At 41.6% G+C, this 18,871-nt stretch overlaps 1 protein-coding gene across 5 annotated transcripts in view; it reads left to right on the top strand.

Moving 5' to 3' along the window:
- wdr7 (WD repeat domain 7) overlaps positions 1 to 18,871 on the top strand; it is a 686,509-nt gene that overhangs the window by 205,630 nt on the left and 462,008 nt on the right. For 3 of the 5 annotated variants that reach the window (XM_043675690.2, XM_043675451.2, XM_043675531.2), the window contains 2 exons: positions 14,981 to 15,049; positions 16,601 to 16,719. In XM_043675690.2, coding sequence (XP_043531625.1) covers positions 14,981 to 15,049; positions 16,601 to 16,719 — 188 coding nt within the window. The remainder of the gene's footprint in view (positions 1 to 14,980; positions 15,050 to 16,600; positions 16,720 to 18,871) is intronic. The other 2 variants (XM_043675775.2, XM_043675605.2) reach the window with 1 other exon arrangement.

Genomic DNA, 18,871 nt, shown 5'->3' with positions numbered 1-18,871 from the left:
AAACATAAAATCTCCTGGAGCTAACCCAAAGTAATTATTCACTCTTAACGTTTTTTTTTAAATTCTTTCATCAGCTGTGTGTATTGCTGGCTGAGCCAGCATTTTTTGTCCATTTCTAATTGTTGTTGAGAAGGTGGTGCTGAGCTGCCTCCTTTAATTGCTGCAGTTCTTTTGTTTGGGCAGCTCCACAGTGTAACTGTATCTGTGTAAAGCGTTGGACTGCTTCAGTGTTGACTGCAGATGCTGGAGATCAGAATTAAGAGTGTGGTGCTGGAAAAGGACAGCAGGTCAGGCAGCATCCGAGGAATAGGAGAATCGACGTTTTGGGTGTAAGCCCTTCATCCGGAATGAGGCTTGTGGGCCGGGGTGGCTGAGAGATAAATCGGAGGGGGGTTGGTGCTGGGGGGAAGGTAGCTAGGAATGGGATATCGCATTCCCAGCTCCCTTCCCCCAGCCCCACTCCCCCTTCCGTTTATCTGTCAGCTACCCGGCCCACAAGCCTCATTCCTGATGAAGGGCTTACGCCCAAAACGTCGATTCTCCTGTTCCTCGGATGTTGCCTGACCTGCTGTGCTTTTCCAGCACCACACTCTTGACTGCTTGAGTGTTGTTAGAATTGTACCCATCCATGCGAGTGGAGAGTATTCCATCACATCCTGACTTGTGCCTCAGAGATGGTGGACAGGTGTGGGGATCGAAGGTGAGAATTTGAAGTTTCTGGCCTGCTCTTGAAATTACAGTAATTTTCGTGGCTGGTTCACTTCAGTTTATTGCCATGGTAATCCTTATGGTGGAGGAACAAATTACTGCAGATGCGAGAATCTGTACCGAAATCAACAAATGCTTAAGATCACAGCAGGTCAGGCAGCATCCATGGAGAGAGAGCAAGCTAATGTTTTGGGTTTAGATGACTCTTCATCAGAGCTGAAGTGAAGTGTGGAGGGGCAGCATTTATGCTAACAGTGGTGGTGGGGTTAGTGTGTGTAGGGTGCTGGTGGAGATAAGATGTTGGTAGTTTACATTAAGTGATCAGAATGTGAGAATGGCAGAACAATGGTGTGTCTCCTGCCAGACTTGAAAGGACTGTAAGTGGAATGGGGGAGGGGAGGAAGTGTTAATAAGTTAAAAGAAAGGAAAGAAATGGTTCACAATTCAATATTAATTCCAGAAGGCTGTGAAGTGCCTAGTCTGAAGATGACATGTTGTTCCTACAGTTTGCACTGCGTTTCACTGGAACACTAGCATGCCGAGGACAGACATGTGAGCAGGGCACGATGTTAAAATCGAGAGTGTTTGTGCTGAAATTCCTGATGAAGGGCTTTTGCCCGAAACGTCGATTTTCCTTCTCCTCAGATGCTGCCTGACCTACTGCTTTTCCAGCTCCACACTTTCGACTCTAATTTCCAGCATCTGCAGTCCTCACTTTCGCTGCGATTTTAAAATGTCCAGCTGCGAAAGGGTCAGGGTGCTGCTTACGCACAGACTGGAGGTGCTCTGCAAAGTGGTCACCCAGTCTGTGTTTGATTTCTCCAAAGTAGAGTACTTCAGGATATTTATAGCAGGATATTTTGTGATGATGATGCTATTGTCACGGAAAAATCGTTAGATTCTCTTTTGTTTGATGTTGTCTGATTTGGTAGTTTCTCAGATATCGGTTTCACATCACACTGTTCAGCTTTTTATTTGCATCTTGCTCAAGAGTGTATAAAAGTGCTAGAGCAGTAATTATGTTGTCGAAGAGACATAAATGTTTGATATCATAGTTCCATTTCCTTGGAGGAGTTTTTAGCAGTTAAGTTCAAAATTTTCATTTGAGGTGGGGTGAAGAAAGGTGATAAATTGGACCATTAAGATGCTAACTACTTGCAGTGTACTGGAGTTTTCCAGTATGTCACACTGCTATTCCACTGACATTGTAACAGTAGATTGTGGCTATGCAAACGAACAATAAAGATTTTGGAACTGTGACAAATCTAGTAGTCTTATGTAGACATTACCACACATAACAAGCCTTTAATACAAGTATAGCCAGACAAAAAAATAGATTGTATATTTTGGACCACAACTGTCAAGTCAATTTTCCTGTTCCTTCTAGACTGTGTTTTAACTGTATCCAAGCTCATCACGCTTACAAACTTATCTGATTTGTGAATAAGGCTACATTATGATCACAGAGAATTCCACATGACTCCCTTGAAGCTTAAACTGTCTGAGAATAATGGGCTGCTGCAAGCTATCCATTCAAAATAGACATGGTAACATGAAATAATAGTTATTAGTCTGATGAAAATTCGAAAACTTGAGGATATCCCGAATGGAACTGCCTGAAAAGAACTGTTAAGTAGTTAGTTGTTAGAAGCAAATGACAATATTAACATATAGCTATGCAAGAGGAAACTGATAATGTATTCATTGATTACATAAGAAATATGCTAACAGTTATACATTTGTCAAACCATAACATATCTCACCTTTCACAAACGTGAAAGTTATGAATGATGAATTGAAAATATATACTTAGTCGGTCATTGCAGGTTGGGACTGAATCAAATTTGTCTTCAACATTCTGAAAAGGTTTAAAGGATCACACTTCTGACACGGAAAATAATTCAAATAGAAAGAACATGATACCCTAAACCACTTTACTGGATCACCTGGCTCAGTGGTTCCTAAAATGTATTCCAATGTGACCCCCATTTCAAGGCTTATAAGTTGCCATGGTCCTTCAGTCAGAAATGGGAGTCTGGAAGTATGGGCAAGTTAGATTTAAGGGATTTTTAAAACTCCTATCTTTTTAATAGCTTTTTTGAAGTAGAAATCAGGCCTCAAATGTCGATTATTTATGCCATATTGAACCTTTTTATAAAGATAAACAAGGATATAAAGGAGCCTCGCGTTATTAACTAAAGACACTAAAGACAGTTTGGGAAACTCTGATTTAGCTCAGTTTAAAATTATAAAACTCCGCATACCTTTCTAACACCTACAACAGTGGAGTTCTGTCCTTTAGACTTGGAGTCATAGAGACATATAAAGCGGGACAGATCCTTCGGTCCAACTTGTCTATGCCGATCAGATATCCTAAATTAATCCAGTCCCATTTGCCAGCACTTAGCCCATAACCCTCTAACCCCTTCCTATTCATATACCCATCCGATGCCTTTTAAATGTTGTAATTGTACCAGCCTCCATCACTTCCTGTGGCAGCTCATTCCATACATGCACCACCCACTTAGGTCCCTTGTACATTTTTCCCCACTCCCCCTAAACCTATGCCCTCTCGTTCTGGACTCCCCCACCCCAGGGAAAAGACCTTGTCTATTTGCCCTATCCATGCCCCTCATGATTTCATAAAGCTCTGTAAGGTCAGCCTCCGATGCTGACCTCTACACCCCTGAAGCCAAGCGCCAACTTGAAGACATTTCCTACTGTCTCCTCAACCATGACCTCACCTCCCATCATCAAACCCTCATCTCCCAGACCTTACACAACCTCATCACCTCAAGGGATCTCCCACCCACAGCTTCCAATCTCATAGTTTGGGAACCCTGCACCACCCAGTTCTACCTCCTACTCAAGATCCACAAGCCTGACTACCCCGGCCGACCCATCATCTTGGCCTGCTCCTACCCCACCAAACTATTTTCCACATACCTCGGTACTGTCCTATCCCCCTTGGTCAGGAACTCCCCACCACCCATGTCCTTCACCTCCTCCAAGACATTCATTTCCCTGGCCCCCAACACCTCGTCTTCACCATGGACATCCAGTCCCAAACACCTCTATCAGCCATGACCAGGGCCTCCAAGCCCTCCATCTCTTCCTCTCCTGACATCCCCACCAGCACCCTTCCACTGGCACTCTGATTTAGTTTGACTGAACTGGTCCTCACCTTCAGTCGTTTCTCCTTTGAATCCTCCCACTTCCTCTATACGAAGGCCATGGGCCCCAGCTATGCCAGTCTCTTCATCAGCTATGTGGAACAGCCCATCTTCCGTAGTTACACTGGCTGCACCTTTTCCTCTGCTACATTGATAACTGCTTCGGCGCCACTTCGTGCTCCCACAAGGAGGCTGAACAGTTGATCAACTTCACCAACACATTCCATCGCAAACTTAAATTCACCCGGAGCATCTCCGACACCTGCCTCCTGGACCTCTCCATCTCCATCAACGGTGACTGACTCAACACTGACATTTTCTACAAACCAACCGACTCCCACAGCTACCTCGACTGCACCTCCTCCCAGGAAAATCGAAGTTTCAGGCAAAGACTCTTCATCAGGAATTAAGGGCTTTTGCCCGAAATGTTGTTTTTCCTGCTTCTCAGTTGCTGCCTGACCTGCTGTGCTTTTCCAGCACCACTCTAATCTAGACTGTGAATTCCAGCCTCTGCAGTCCTCACTTTTGCCTACAACTCCTCCCACCCTGCCTCCTGTAAAAAAATGCTATCCCTTATTCTCAATGCCTCACCCTCAGCCGCATCTGCTCCCAGGAGGACCCGTTCCACCATAGAGCACACCAAATGGCCTCCTCCTTTAAAGATCGCAATTTCCTCTCCCACGTGGTGGTTGATGCCCTCTGGCACATCTCATCGACTTCTCGCACCTCTGCCCTCGAACCTCACCCGTTCAAACCCAACAAGGACAGAACCACCCTGGTCCTCACCTTCCACCCCACCAACCTTGGATACATCGCATCATCCTCTGCCATTTCCACCACCCACAAACCCACCCCACCACCGGAGATATATTTCCCTCCCCACCCCTATCCGCTTTCCGTAACAACCATTCCCTCTATGACTCCCTAGTCAGGTCCAAGCCCCCCCACCAACCCACCTTCCCCTGCTACCGCAGGAATTTCAAAATCTGTGCCCACACCTCCCCTCTTATCCCCGTCCAAGGCCCCAAAGGAGCCTTCCACATCCATCAGCAGGTTTCACATGCACTTCCACACATGTCATTTACTGTATCCGTTGCTCCCGACGTGGTCTCCTCTACATTGGGGAGATGGGCCGCCTACTCACAGAGCGCTTCAGAGAACATTTCTGGGGTACCTGCACCAACCAGTCCCCACCGTCCCGTGACTGAACATTTCAACTCCCCCTCCCACTCCGCCAAGGACGTGCAGGTCTGGGCCTCCTCCACTGGCACTCCCTAACTACCCCACGCTTGGAGAAGAACACCTCGGCTTCCATCTCTGGACACTTCAGAATCATGGCATCAATGTGGATTTCACCAATTTCCTCATTTCCCCTCTCCCCACTTTATCTCAGTTCCAGCCTTCCAACTCGGCACCGCCCTCATTACCGGTCCTACCTGTCCGCTCCACCCTCTCCCTGACCTGTCACTATTACCCCCATCTCAATCCATCTATTGCATTCTCAGCTGCCTTTCCTCCAGCCCCACCCCCTTCCCATTTATCTCTCCACCCCCTCTGCTCCGAGCCTCATTCCTGATGAAGGGCTTTTGCCTGAAACATCGGTTCTCCTGCTTCTCAGATACTGCCTGACCTGCTGTGTTTTTCCAGCACCACACTCTCAACTCTAATCTTCAGCATCTGCAGTCTTCACTTTCACCTTGTAGACAATACACACTGCTGCTACTGAACTCACTGTTGGAGGGAGTTTTTTTTTAATGGATATGGTGCTTTGACCTGGATGGTATCCAGTCTCTGCATTCATTCAGACAAATGGAGTGTATTCCATCTCGCTCCCACCTTCTGCCTTGTAGACAGCAGGCAGGATCTGGGATGGAAGCTGAGTTACTCACTGCAGAATTCCAAGTCACTGACCTGTTCTTGGAGCAACAGCATTTATGTGGCTAGTCCCTTTCAGCTTCTCGTCAAGAAGCTGGTAGTCCCCAGGATGTTGATGCTCCTAATATCTAAGCTTTTCACAAAGTTAGCATGAAAGCAGAGCTATTTCAGAAGTATTGGAGCTGCATACCACTCTGACCTGTCTGCCCAAATTCAGAATTTGGGACTGATTGGATGGCAGTTTGATTGGCCCTGTTCAGGGCCAGTTTTGTACAAACTTTGCAAGCCTCCATATGTAAGGGAAGTTAAGAGCGCAATCAAACTTAGCTTCCAACGTGTCAAAGTACTTTGACAAACTGTTAAGCATGGTTGATTTCCATTTCACTATTGGAATTTTTCTTTACACCTCCCCATTTTCTAAGTAAGTTAAGACTTAACTGGCGCAGGCTAGCTATGTTCATAGGAAGTATAGGACAAATATTATCGCATGCTTCTATTCATTAATACAGATAATTTTATTAAAGTTTAAAGCAATAAAGAATTCATCAATGCTGGTTAAACATAATCTTGGTGGAATAGAAAAGGGCAATGCAATGGATTTTCACAAGGCTCTTGCTAAAATCCCATTCACGACTCATAACTGAAGTCAGAGTATTTGGATTCAGGAGTCAAATGATGGAATGGACTGAAAGACAGCTCCAAAACACACAGCTGGGTTCCAGGACTGGAAAAAAATTGGAAATAAGGCCTTTTACTGTGCGAAAGCCTCTGTTGTTCAAAAAGTTTAAAAATGACATTGTTCAGGAAGAGAAAATATTGAAATGTAGAAAATTGGAGCAGCAATTGGCCATTTGCCCCTTCAAGCCTGCTCCGCCATTCCATAAAACCATGAGACATAGGAGTGGACGTAAGGCCATTTGGCCCATGGAATCCACTTCGCCATTCAATCATGGCTGATGAGCATTTCAACTCCACGTACCCGCACCTTCCCCATAGCCCTTAATTCCTTGCGAGATCAAGAATTTGTCAATCTCTGCCTTAAAGACATTTAATGTCCTGGCTCCACTGCAGTCCGTGGCAATGAATTCCACAGGCCCACCATTCTCTGGTTGAAGAAATGTCTCCTCATTTCCGTTCTAAATTGACCCCCTCTAATTCTAAGACTGTGCCCACGGGTCCTAGTCTTCCTGCCTAATGGAAACAAATTTCTAGCGTCCACCCTTTCTAAGCCATGCATTATCTTGTAAGTTTCTATTAGATCTCCCCTCAACCTTCTAAACTTTAATGAATACAATCCCAGGATCCTCAGCCGTTCATCTTATGATATTAGATTAGATGATATTAGAGTACTTACAGTGTGGAAACAGGCCCTTCGGCCCAACAAGTCCACACCGACCCGCCAAAGCGCAACCCACCCAGACCCATTCCCCCTAACACTACGGGCAATTTAACATGGCCAATTCTTTGGCCTACCATTCCAGGGATCATCTGTGTGAATCTCCGCTGGACACGCTCCAGTGGCATAATGTCCTTCTTGAGATGTGAGGCTCAAAACTGGACACAGTATTCTAAATGAGGCCTAACCAGAGCTTTATAAAGTCTCAGTATCACATCACTGCTTTTACATTCCAACCTTCTTGAGATAAATTACAACATTACATTTGCTTTCTTAACCATAGACTCAACCTTTAGAGAATCCTAAACTAGCAGAGATAAAAACAGGTAAAAACAAGGACTGCAGATGCTGGAAACCAGAGTCTAGATTAGAGTGGTGCTGGAAAAGCACAGCAGGTCAGGCAGCACCCGAGGAGCAGGAAAATCGACGTTTCGGGCAAAAAGCCCTTCGTCAGGAATGATGAAGCAGTCCCAGATCCCTTTGTACTTTGGCTTTATGAATTTTCTCACCATTTAGAAAATAATCCATGCCTGTATTCTTTTTTCCAAAGTGCAAGACCTCTCATTTGCTCACGTTGAATTTCATCAGCCATTTCCTGGACCACTCTCCTAAACTGTCTCAATCTTTCTGCAGCCTCCCTATCTCCTCAGAACTACCTGCCTGTCCGCCTAACTTCGTATCAGTGGCGATTTTCGCCAGAGTGCCCCCGGTCCCTTCATCCAGATCACTAATATATAAAGTGAACAGCTGTGGCCCCAACACTGAATCCTCCAGGACACCACACGTCACTGGCTGCCATTCTGAAAAGAATCTTTTATCCCAACTCTCTGCCTTCAGTCAGACAGCCAATCCTCAATCCATGTCAGTAGCTCACCTCGAACACCATGGGGCCTCACCTTATTCAGCAGCCTCCTGTGAGGCACCTTATCAAAGGCCTTTTCGAAGTCTAGATAGATGACATCCACTGGGTTTCCCTAGTCTAACCTATTGATATCTCTTCAAAGAATTCTGACAGATTTGTCAGTTGTGGCCTCTCCTTCCTAAATCCATGCTGACTTGTTCTAATCTGACCGTACACTTCTAAGAATTTAGAAATCTTATTCTTAACAATGGATTCTAGAATTTTACCTACAACCGAGGTTATGCTAAATGACCAATAATTTTCCATTCTTTTGTCTTGATCCTTTCTTGAACAAGGGGGTTACAACAATGATTTTCTAATCATCTGGGACTTTCCCTGACACCAGTGATTTTTGAAAGATTACAACCAATGCCTCCACTATATCTTTGGCCACCTCCCTCAGAACTCTAGGATGTAGCCCATCAGGGCCAGGAGATTTATCAGTTTTTTGACTTTTCACCTTTTCTGACACTTTCTCTTTTGTAATGGCTACCATACTCAACACTGCCCCCGACTCTCCTTAATTGTTGGGATATTACTCATGTCTTCCACTGTGAACACTGTCGCAAAGTACTTATTAAGTTCTTCAGCTATTTCTTGATCTCCCATCACTAGCCGGCCTGCATCAATTTGGAGCGGCCCAATTCCTACTTTTGCTTCTCATTTGTTTCTTATTAGAAATGATAGTAAAAGTTTAATACATATTACTGGCTGGCTTGCCTTCATATTTGATCCTCTCCTTCTTATTTCTCTCTTTGTTATCCTCTGTTTTTGTAGTCTTTCCAATCTTCTAATTTTCCAGTGCTTTTGGCCACTTTATAGGCTCTCTCTTTCTCTTTGATACATTTCCTGACTTCCTTTGTTAGCTATGGCTGTCTCATTCCCCCCCACCCCCACCCCCACCCCCTCCGGATAATCTTTCTTTTCTTTGGGATGAACCCTGTATTGTGTCCTCAATTACACCCATAAATTCTGCCGTTGTTGCTCTACTGTCTTACCCACTAGATGAAAGTGAGGACTGCAGATGCTGGAGATTAGAGTCAAGATTAGAATGGTGCTAGAAAAGCACAGCAGGTCAGGCAGCATCCGAGGAGCAGGAAAATCGACGTTTCGGGCAGGAGCCCTTCATCAGGAATCATCATGTCTTCCCCACTAGGCTCTGCTTCCAGTTGATTTTCATCAGGTCCTCTCTCATGCCCCTGTAATTACCTTTATTTAACTGTAACACCAATACATCCGATTTTGTCTTCTCTCTTTCAGACTGAACTCCACCATATTATTATCACTGCCTCCTAAGTGTTCCCTTACTTTAAGATCTTTTATAAAGTCTGGCTCACTACCCAGCACTAAGTCCAGAATAGCCTGCTCCCTTGTGGGCTCCATCACAAGCTGTTCCAAAAAGCCATCCTGTAAGCATTCCATGAATTCCCTTTCTTTGGCTCCACCGACAGCATTATTCACCCAGTCCATTTGCATATTGAAGTCCCCTATGATCACTGTGACCTTGCCTTTCTGACATTCCCTATCTATTTCCTGGTACATCTTGCACCCCATGTCCTGACCACTGCTGGGAGGTCTGTACATAACTCCCATTCTGTTTTTTTTTTGTCTTTATGGTTCCTCAACTCCACCCACACAGACTCCACATCATCTGATCCTATGTCATTCAGTGCCATAGATTTAATTTCATTCTTAACTAACAAGGCAACCCCACCCCCTCTGCCCACCTCCCTGACTTTTCGATAAGTTGTAAATCCTTGGATATTTAACTGCCAGTCCTGAACGTCCTGCAACCATGTCTCTGTGATGCCTACCACATCATTATCATTCATGATGATTTGTGCTGTTAATTCATCTACTTTGTAATAAATACAACGAGCATTCAGATAAAGCGCCTTAATGCTAATTTTCTTATCCTCATGATTTCCATCATCTCTAGTAGTATGTCCTAAGTTGTTGTTCTTTTTTGCTTCATTCCTAGCCTACCTTGAACTTAAACCCTGCGCATATGCTAATCTGCTGCTTGCCTTACCTGACTCCGTACTCCCTGTTGCTTTCCCTTTCCCTTCCCCGACTCACAAGTTTAAAGTCCTAGTGACCACCCTATTTATCCTTTTCGCTAGAACACTGGTTCCAGATCGGTTCAGGTGGAGACCGTCCCATCAGTACAGATCACCCCGGTTCCAAAACTGATGCCAGTGTCATATGAAATGGGATTCTTTATGTTCATGACTGATTATGCAACTCAATAGCATGTAATTGTTTTTCTTCCATTTACTATGATCCCTTTATCTCCAAGTACAACAACCAAATACATTACTACTTGAAATCATGCAATGGTTTGGCCTGAACTGTCTTCTGTGGTTTCAAAATCTACAGGCTCACCACTCTCTGGGTGAAGAAATTTCTCCTCATCTCAATCCATTCTACATCAATCCTGTTTAAATTTTAAAGGTTTCTATGGGATTCCCTTAACCATCATATTTATAAACTCCAGCTAATATAATCTTAATCATTTCAACCTCTCCTCCTGTATCAAGTCTGGTAAACCTTCAATGCACTCCCTTTCGAGCACGACTTTCCTTCCTCAGATAAGGAGACCACAAATGCACACAATATTTTCAATGTGGTCTGATCAAGACTTTATATCATTGCAGCAAGACTTCGCTGCTCACATCCTCTCGTTTTGAAGGCCAAAATACATTTGCTTACCACCTTCTGCATCAACATGCTTGCTATCAGTGACTGAGACATCCTTTACCCTCGCACCAGAGAGGCAACATACCAACATGGAGTCTCACTTGCAGCCTGTCTATTCTCCTTATGATGGAATCCCCTACAACTCTTACATTCTCACACTTTTGACGACTCCTCTGTGCAGCTAACATAGTGCAAATAATTTGGCTGTTGCTGCTTTCTCCTGAGTAGCCATTTCCCCCAATAATATCCAGAGCGGTAGAACTGTTTTGCAGTGGAATAACCGTTAGAGATTTCTGCGCTGTCTGCTTAGTCCTCTTGCCCTTCCTGATGATCACCTATTCCCTTCATGCCTGTTGAGTCATAACTTGTGGTGTGACTCCTCTCTATGCACGCTATCCTTGACATTCTTCACCTTGCAGATGTGGCAGTGTATCTCCAGTTCTGAAAACTAGGCCAGCAGGAGCTGCAGCTTGGAGACACTTCCTGCGTTCATGATGGCCCTGGGAACAGCAAGTGTTCCTGACTTCCCACAGTGAGCAGGAAGAGCATGCCACATCAGCTGCCATGACTTAGCTCATTAAATTAAATCTTTTGGTTGGTGCTCAATATTAAATAATATAAATTATTCGAGGACCCTTATTGCCTGGTCTTTGTTACTGTAGAATAAAGTCGTTGCAAACTATACGCCAAACAAAATACAAGAAGTACCTCTTGGCCTCTACACTGAATTCCAACTGCGCTCAAGTTCCCAGGTACACGCACTTAGTCTGGCAGTGTTTCACTCATGATGTCCTTTCTTCCAGCTAGTCAAGCACAAACCCTTTCTGATCTCTATCTTTCTCCAGAGAATTCTGGCTTTGGTTATCTTGCCTTCCAACGTTCTGGGAGTGTAGTTTAACTTATTCAAACTGTCACTTCTTTAAAAATAACCCATAGTTTTATTAACATTTGCCTGACCATTGCATATGATCATGTCAGATATACAGCACAGGAAGAATCCATTTGACTCAAGCTAGCATCCTTTCCCACTCTTTGCTTGTGGGGTATCCCCATAAATTTATCTTTTTCTTTATTTACTTCTTTCACTGAATTTGACATGCTTATCATACATTGGGTAAGTATTGCTTTTTTGAATACCTGATTGGATTTGTTGGAAATAATCTTATATTGATGGCCTGTAGGTATACTCAATGCAATCTTTGATTCCAGTTTACCCAAGATGGATCAGTTCTTAAACCACTAAAATTAGATCTTGTGTGTATTCCCTGTAAATATTTTTACCGTGAATTGCTCATTGCCCTTTTCCATAGCTAACCAAAACTTTTTGATAGTATAATCACTCTTTCCTAAATATTTCTGACTGGCTGAATTAACTCGACCCAGCTCATTTGCACAACCAGATGTGATAATAAAACAAAGAACTGCAGGTGCTGAAAATCTGAAACAAAAACAGAAATTGCTGGAGAAACAGTTAATATTTCAAATCTAGTGACTCTTCTTCAGAACATCGTTTCACCGAGTTTTCTTCCCACAGATGCTGCCAGACCTGCTGAGATTTTCCAGCAATTCCAGATTTGACAATACTTATTTCATTTAACCTAAATCATCATCATCAAACAAATTATCCTGAACACACTTAGAGTCATGGAGATGTACAGTATGGAAACAGACCTTCGGTCCAAATCGTCCATGCCGACCAGATATCCCAACCTAATCTAGTCCCATTTGCAAGCATTTGACCCATAATCTGTAATCCCTTCCTATTCATATACCCATCCAGATGCTTTTTAAATGTTGTAACTGTACCAGCCTCCACCATTTCCCCAGGCATCTCATTCCATACATGCACCATCCTCTGCATGAAAAAGTTGCCCCTTAATTCCCTTTTAAATTTTTTCCCTCTCGCCCTAAATCTATGCCCTCTAATTCTGAACTGCCCCACCCCAGGGAAAAGAACCTATTTACCCTATCCATGCCCCTCATGATTTTACAAACCTCTATAAGGTCACCTCTCAGCTTAAGAAGTTCCCTGTTCTCTTCCCTTTAATTTCTTCTCTGACTGTTGTGAATCTGTTAAATTATTTATCACAGAGGGCTATAGACTGGGTCATTAAGTATACTCAAGGCTGAGATAGATTTCTAATCAGTAAGGGAATCGATTATGGGGAAAAGGCAGGAAGGTTTGTCATCAGATGAACCATGATCACATTGAATGGTGGAGCAGATGTGATGTGCTGAATGGGGGCCTATGTTTGCTCCTGCAACTTATGGTCTTTCCATGAGTTTATATTAGGATAATAAAAATCCTCCAACACATTAAAGTCTTTATGACTCTTTAATGTCACTGTAAGCTATGACATTGTTATGATTTTGTAGGACAATAATATCATTTTATATTTAGAGAAATGATTAGAGAAACTCTTTTGTCCTGTTTAAGCATGGGTGCACTTTCTATAATAGTTAAGCATTTATCCTAAGTACTACATATACTTGTGTATAGGTCTGTCTCATGGATAAGTGACCCCTTATTGTTGGCCAAAAAATCTTGTATTTTCCATATATCTTGTGTATAAGTTGACCCTGCATTATAAACCTCTTACAAAGGAAATTGCATGTTCCCATTAACCCACTTAAACAAAATCGCATTCATTCATTCATACCAGTAACTCTACTCATTGCTCTTTGTTTGCTATATTGTATCTCCATTCGTTCGTTCGTTCGTTCATTCACTCATAACTGTACTTACCACACTTGGTTTACTCCAACACGTTTTGATTCATTCATTCAGACTGGTACTAAGTCTATCGATACTTATCGCACTTTATTCATTATACACCTAAAAGTTAATATCATTAAAAAGGTTCATCATTTTAATTGTGCCATTATATCTGAATAAAAGTGAGATATATTAGCTACAAGCTGGTATATCTTTAATTCTTTGACAAATTTGTTAATGTTGTTGAGGTTCATAACATATGAGAGTAAATGGGAGAGAAATGGAAGAATTTGATGGGAAAGTCCAAGACACTTACACATGCAGAATTTAATAAATGTTTCATTTTAAGTGCGCCATGCTGATGTTGAACAGTGTGAGTTTGCAGCATTTCAATGAATCTTTAACATGTCAAATTTTTGGCCTGGTCTCTTGCTTTTATCCAATAATTACCTTTACTTAATTAATTGTGTTTCTCTTCTTTACCCGGGATTAGTTGTGGGATCAAATCGACTTGTGCTAATACTATGATATTTCGATCTGCATCATGAATTTTAGCCCCTCAAAACTTGTGCCCGTGTGTTAGTTGGCCCTGTAAATTGAATCTTTAAAACAGTCTTAAAATTTGGACCTTTACCCGAGTATATATGGTGTAAACGGATATTATTAACATGAAAATGCATATGCATTAAACAGGATAAATTGCCTCTAAAATTGCAGAATAATTTTAAAGAGAGAAACAGTATATTTTAGTTTTCCAGCAAGAAATGGGATGCTAATAGAATATTCTGTAGAAAAATGATTTTCTGATAGCATTTGGACTCGTTTATGTATCTAGAAGTGATTGATGAGAGTAACATGCTTAAAATACTCAGATGCATTTGAGTATACTTTATCTTAAAATGCCATTGATTGTAGGCCGCACTCTGCAAATAATAAGTAATAGTTATCCCTGAATAAAATTGAAATGATTTTATTTTGCAGTCAATTTTTGGGCTCTGTTGGTTAAATCCCACGCTCAGTAGCTTGCATTCTGTATCAGCAATTGTACAGTAGGTTCGAGGAATTAATTTTTATTGAAATTTATATCTTCCCTTAATTTAAGCCAGATTATGTCAAACATGTCATTTATTGTTACTACACTGCTATAAATAGTACTACTGGTTAGATTGCTTTTGGAAAAAATATTTTGCTGGAGCATTCAGGTATTTTCTATATATTTCTTTAAATAACATGTGACTATTATGAGCTAATGTGGTGCTCATTATAGCTTTAGAGAGAAGGGTATATGAACTTTATTTTAATGAAATTTATTTTCTTAATTTCTTTTAATGTGCAGATATATTAGAGTTATAATTGTGGATTCTAATAAATATAAGGTTTACTAAATTGTGGTTTAATATTCATATCTTTACAGTCTCATTTTTCCATTCTTACTAATACTATTATTTTTATTTTGACCTCTAAAAATTACTCTGCTTCTCCTCTTTTCTGTCTTCCTTTTCCTTTCCAAGCTGCTGTTGCTGCCCATGAGGCTGACTGCTCTGGCAATGTTTTACATAACTGCCCCTCAGTCAATGAAGGTATTCTACTCCCTCTCTAATACACCATACCACTTTCATCCTGCTAATTTTAGTAGTGTATATGTAACATTAATAAGTCTTGCATAGATAGAAGTAAGTGCATTTGTACAGGAAAAAGCTTTCCTCAAACTATTGAAATGGGCAACCTGTTACAATGCACTTTTTGTTTTGCTTCCATACATTTATTTTTCATCTTGGGATGAAGAATATTATAATTTTGTGAATGAAATGTTTAGATGCGTAAGAATTATAAATGGCTGAAATTTTAATCTAACTTATGAAAGCAGTTTGAAACATTTTTTTTGATTCCCTGCACAGAATAGAAAATATTGGAAACATTTTCGCTGCAAAAAACGAAATATGCCTACATAATTGAGAAGAATAATTGTCCAAGTATATAAAACAATCAGAACAGCTAACTTAAAATAAAAGGAGATAACTCAACTCTACTGGCTATTCAGAGCACCCAGGATAGTCTTCTTGTTTAGTTTTCTCTTGTTGAAAATTGCTGTTCAGAATTTGTCTCAGAACAGGATGTTTTGTATGGCTTTCAATGCAATGACAAAATGATCCATTCCATTTACATCATCAATAAAGACCTTCCCATAACCTATGTTACCAAATTAGAATGAATTTTATATGAAATGTTACTTTTAATCAGCAACATAGATCATGAAAAATGGTTGCAAGGAGAACTAAATTGCACCAGTAGAGCATGGATATTTCCCTTGAACATTATTTCGTTATGAGTTAACTAAAGTTCCAATTTGATTGCGTTACTTTGGATTATGCTGGCAATTATTTATTACATTAGAACATCCTTAGATTCCCATTTTTCTGCTTAATGTTCTAAAACAGTTTTCACACTGTTTAATACAATAAAATATGAATGTAATTTTGAAAACTAAGAATGAATCAACCAAAATATTAGAATATTTAAAGTGTAAATATTTTGTTCCTTTTAACTGTTTCTCATAAAATCCTTGTTGGATTTTTTCAAAATAATAAATTATATTGTCTTTGAAGTTCACAATATATTGTTGCCTTTATCATTTTGAGCAATTTTATATGTTGTTACAATATGAATAGACACAAATGCCTTGTTTTATTTAATCATTCTAGTTTAGAGGGACAAAGACATTATATAAATGAATGACATAATTATAATTTTGAATTGTAGAATCAACTTGGTCATCATCAAAATTTTACACTTAATTTTTGTTGATCAAAAATGTTTTAAATGTTCTTTAAGTAAGACTGGCAATTCAGCTTTCAAATGGGATTACTATTTGGCCTTAGAAATGAGCAGATGATAAAGATTTTGCTGCTTTTTAAATACGTTGTTAAATAAGTAGTGTTTAAGTCGTATTTTATTAAACTAAGGTCTCCAGCAGTGTTGGTATCCCTTTGCAGATTTCTGTAGTAGCTCTGGTTGAAGTTAATTTTGACACCTCTTTTGAATTAAATGTGTGAAGATTGTTTGTGTTTTTGTGACTATGGACTACTAATCCATGTACCTTCATGTGTAATGTGTTTGATGTACTTTTGTAGGCTGGAGTCAACTAGCAGCTATGCATTGTGTCATGCTTCCTGATCATCTCGGACAGGACAAGTTTAGACCTCCACTTCTGGAGATGTTAGCCCGACGATGGCAAGATCGTTGTTTAGAGGTAAAACTTCAAAGAAACAATACCTTGGACTGTATGTGTACCAGGCTGTTTTCTTAATGGAATGACAATAAAGCTAATTCAATTCAGTTCTTTGAATTAATTCCCTTTTGATGCAGCTTGTTTTGTTTTGAGTAATAGATGAACAAATAGACATAGAACAATACAGCACAGAACAGGCCCTTCGGCCCACAATGTTGTGCCAAACATTTGTCCTAGCTTAAGCACCCATCCATGTACCTATCCAATTGCCGCTTAAGGGTCACCAAAGATTCTGACTCTGCCACTCCCACATGCAGTGCATTCCATGCTCCCACCACTCTCTGGGTAAAGAATCTACCCCTGATATCCCCCCTATACCTTCCACCCTTCACCTTAAATTTATGTCCCCTTGTAACACTCTGTTGTACCCGGGGAAAAAGTTTCTGACTGTCTACTCTATCTATTCCCCTGATCATCTTATAAACCTCTATCAAGTCACCCCTCATCCTTCTCCGTTCCAATGAGAAAAGGCCTAGCACTGTCAGCTTATCCTCGTACGACCTATTCTCCATTCCAGGCAACATCCTGGTAACTCTCCTCTGCACCCTCTCCAAAGCTTCCACATCTTTCCTAAAATGAGGCGACCAGAACTGCACATAGTACTCCAAATGTGGCCTTACCAAGGTCCTGTACAGCTGCAACATCACCTCACGACTCTTGAATTCAATTCCTCTGCTAATGAACGCTAATACACCATAGGCCTTCTTACAAGCTCTATCCACCTGAGCAGCAACTTTCAAAGATCTATGAACATAGACCCCAAGATCCCTCTGCTCCTCCACCTTACTAAGAACCCTACCGTTAACCCTGTATTCCGCATTCTTATTTGTCCTTCCAAAATGGACAACCTCACACTTGACAGGGTTGAACTCCATCTGCCACTCCTCAGCCCAGCTCTGCATCATATCTAAGTCCCTTTGCAGCCGACAACAGCCCTCCTCACTATCCATAACTCCACCAATCTTTGTATCGTCTGCAAATTTACTGACCCACCCTTCGACTCCCTCTTCCAAGTCATTAATAAAAATTACAAACAGCAGAGGACCCAGAACTGATCCCTGCGGAACTCCACTTGTAACTGGGCTGCAGGCCGAATATTTACCATCTACCACCACTCTCTGACTTTGACTGGTTAACCAGTTCTCTATCCAACTGGCCAAACTTCCCACTATCCCATGCCTCCTGACTTTCCGCATAAGCCTACCATGGAGAACCTTATCAAATGCCTTACTAAAATCCATGTACACTACATCCATTGCTCTACCCTCATCCACATGCTTGGTCACCTCCTCAAAGAATTCAATAAGACTTGTAAGGCAAGACCTACCCCTCACAAATCCGTGCTGGCTGTCCCTAATCAAGCAGTGTCTTTCCAGGTACTCATAAATCCTGTCCCTCAGTACCCTTTCCATTACTTTGCCTACCACCGAAGTAAGACTAACTGGCCTGTAATTCCCGGGGTTATCCCTATTCCCATTTTTGAACAGGGGCACAGCATTCGCCACTCTCCAGTCCCCTGGAACCAACCCCATTGACAGTGAAGACGAAAAGATCATTGCCAACGGTTCTGCAATTTCCTCTCTTGCTTCCCACATAATCCTAGGATATATCCCGTCAGGCCCGGGGGACTTATCTATCCTCAAGTTTTTCAAAATGCCAAACACATCTTCCTTCCGAACAAGTATCTCCTCTAGCTTACCAGTCCATTTCATACTCTCCTCTTCAACAATACGGTCCCTCTCATTTGTAAATACTGAAGAAAAGTACTCATTCAAGACCTCTCCTATCTCTTCCGACTCAATACACAGTCTCCCACTACTGTCCTTGATCGGATCTACCCTCGTTCTCGTCGTTCTCGTCATTCTCATGTTTCTCACATACGCATAAAATGCCTTTGGGTTATCCTTGATCCTACCCCCCAAAGATTTTTCATGCCCTCTCTTTGCTCTCCTAATCCCTTTCTTCAGCTCCCTCCTGGCTATCCTGTATCCCTCCAATGCTCTGTCTGAACCTTGTTTCCTCAACCTTCTGTAAGCCTCCTTCTTCCTCCTTACAAGACATTCAACCTCCCCCGTCAACCAAGGTTCCCTCACATGATCATCTCTTTCCTGCC

This window comes from Chiloscyllium plagiosum, unplaced genomic scaffold (assembly GCF_037043375.1).
Source record: "Chiloscyllium plagiosum isolate Xiang-an unplaced genomic scaffold, Cpla_swu_hap1 HiC_scaffold_1, whole genome shotgun sequence".
Lineage (NCBI taxonomy): Eukaryota > Metazoa > Chordata > Chondrichthyes > Orectolobiformes > Hemiscylliidae > Chiloscyllium > Chiloscyllium plagiosum.
The sequence above is the reverse complement of the archived record's forward strand: the minus strand, read 5'-3'. Positions and strand labels throughout refer to the sequence as shown.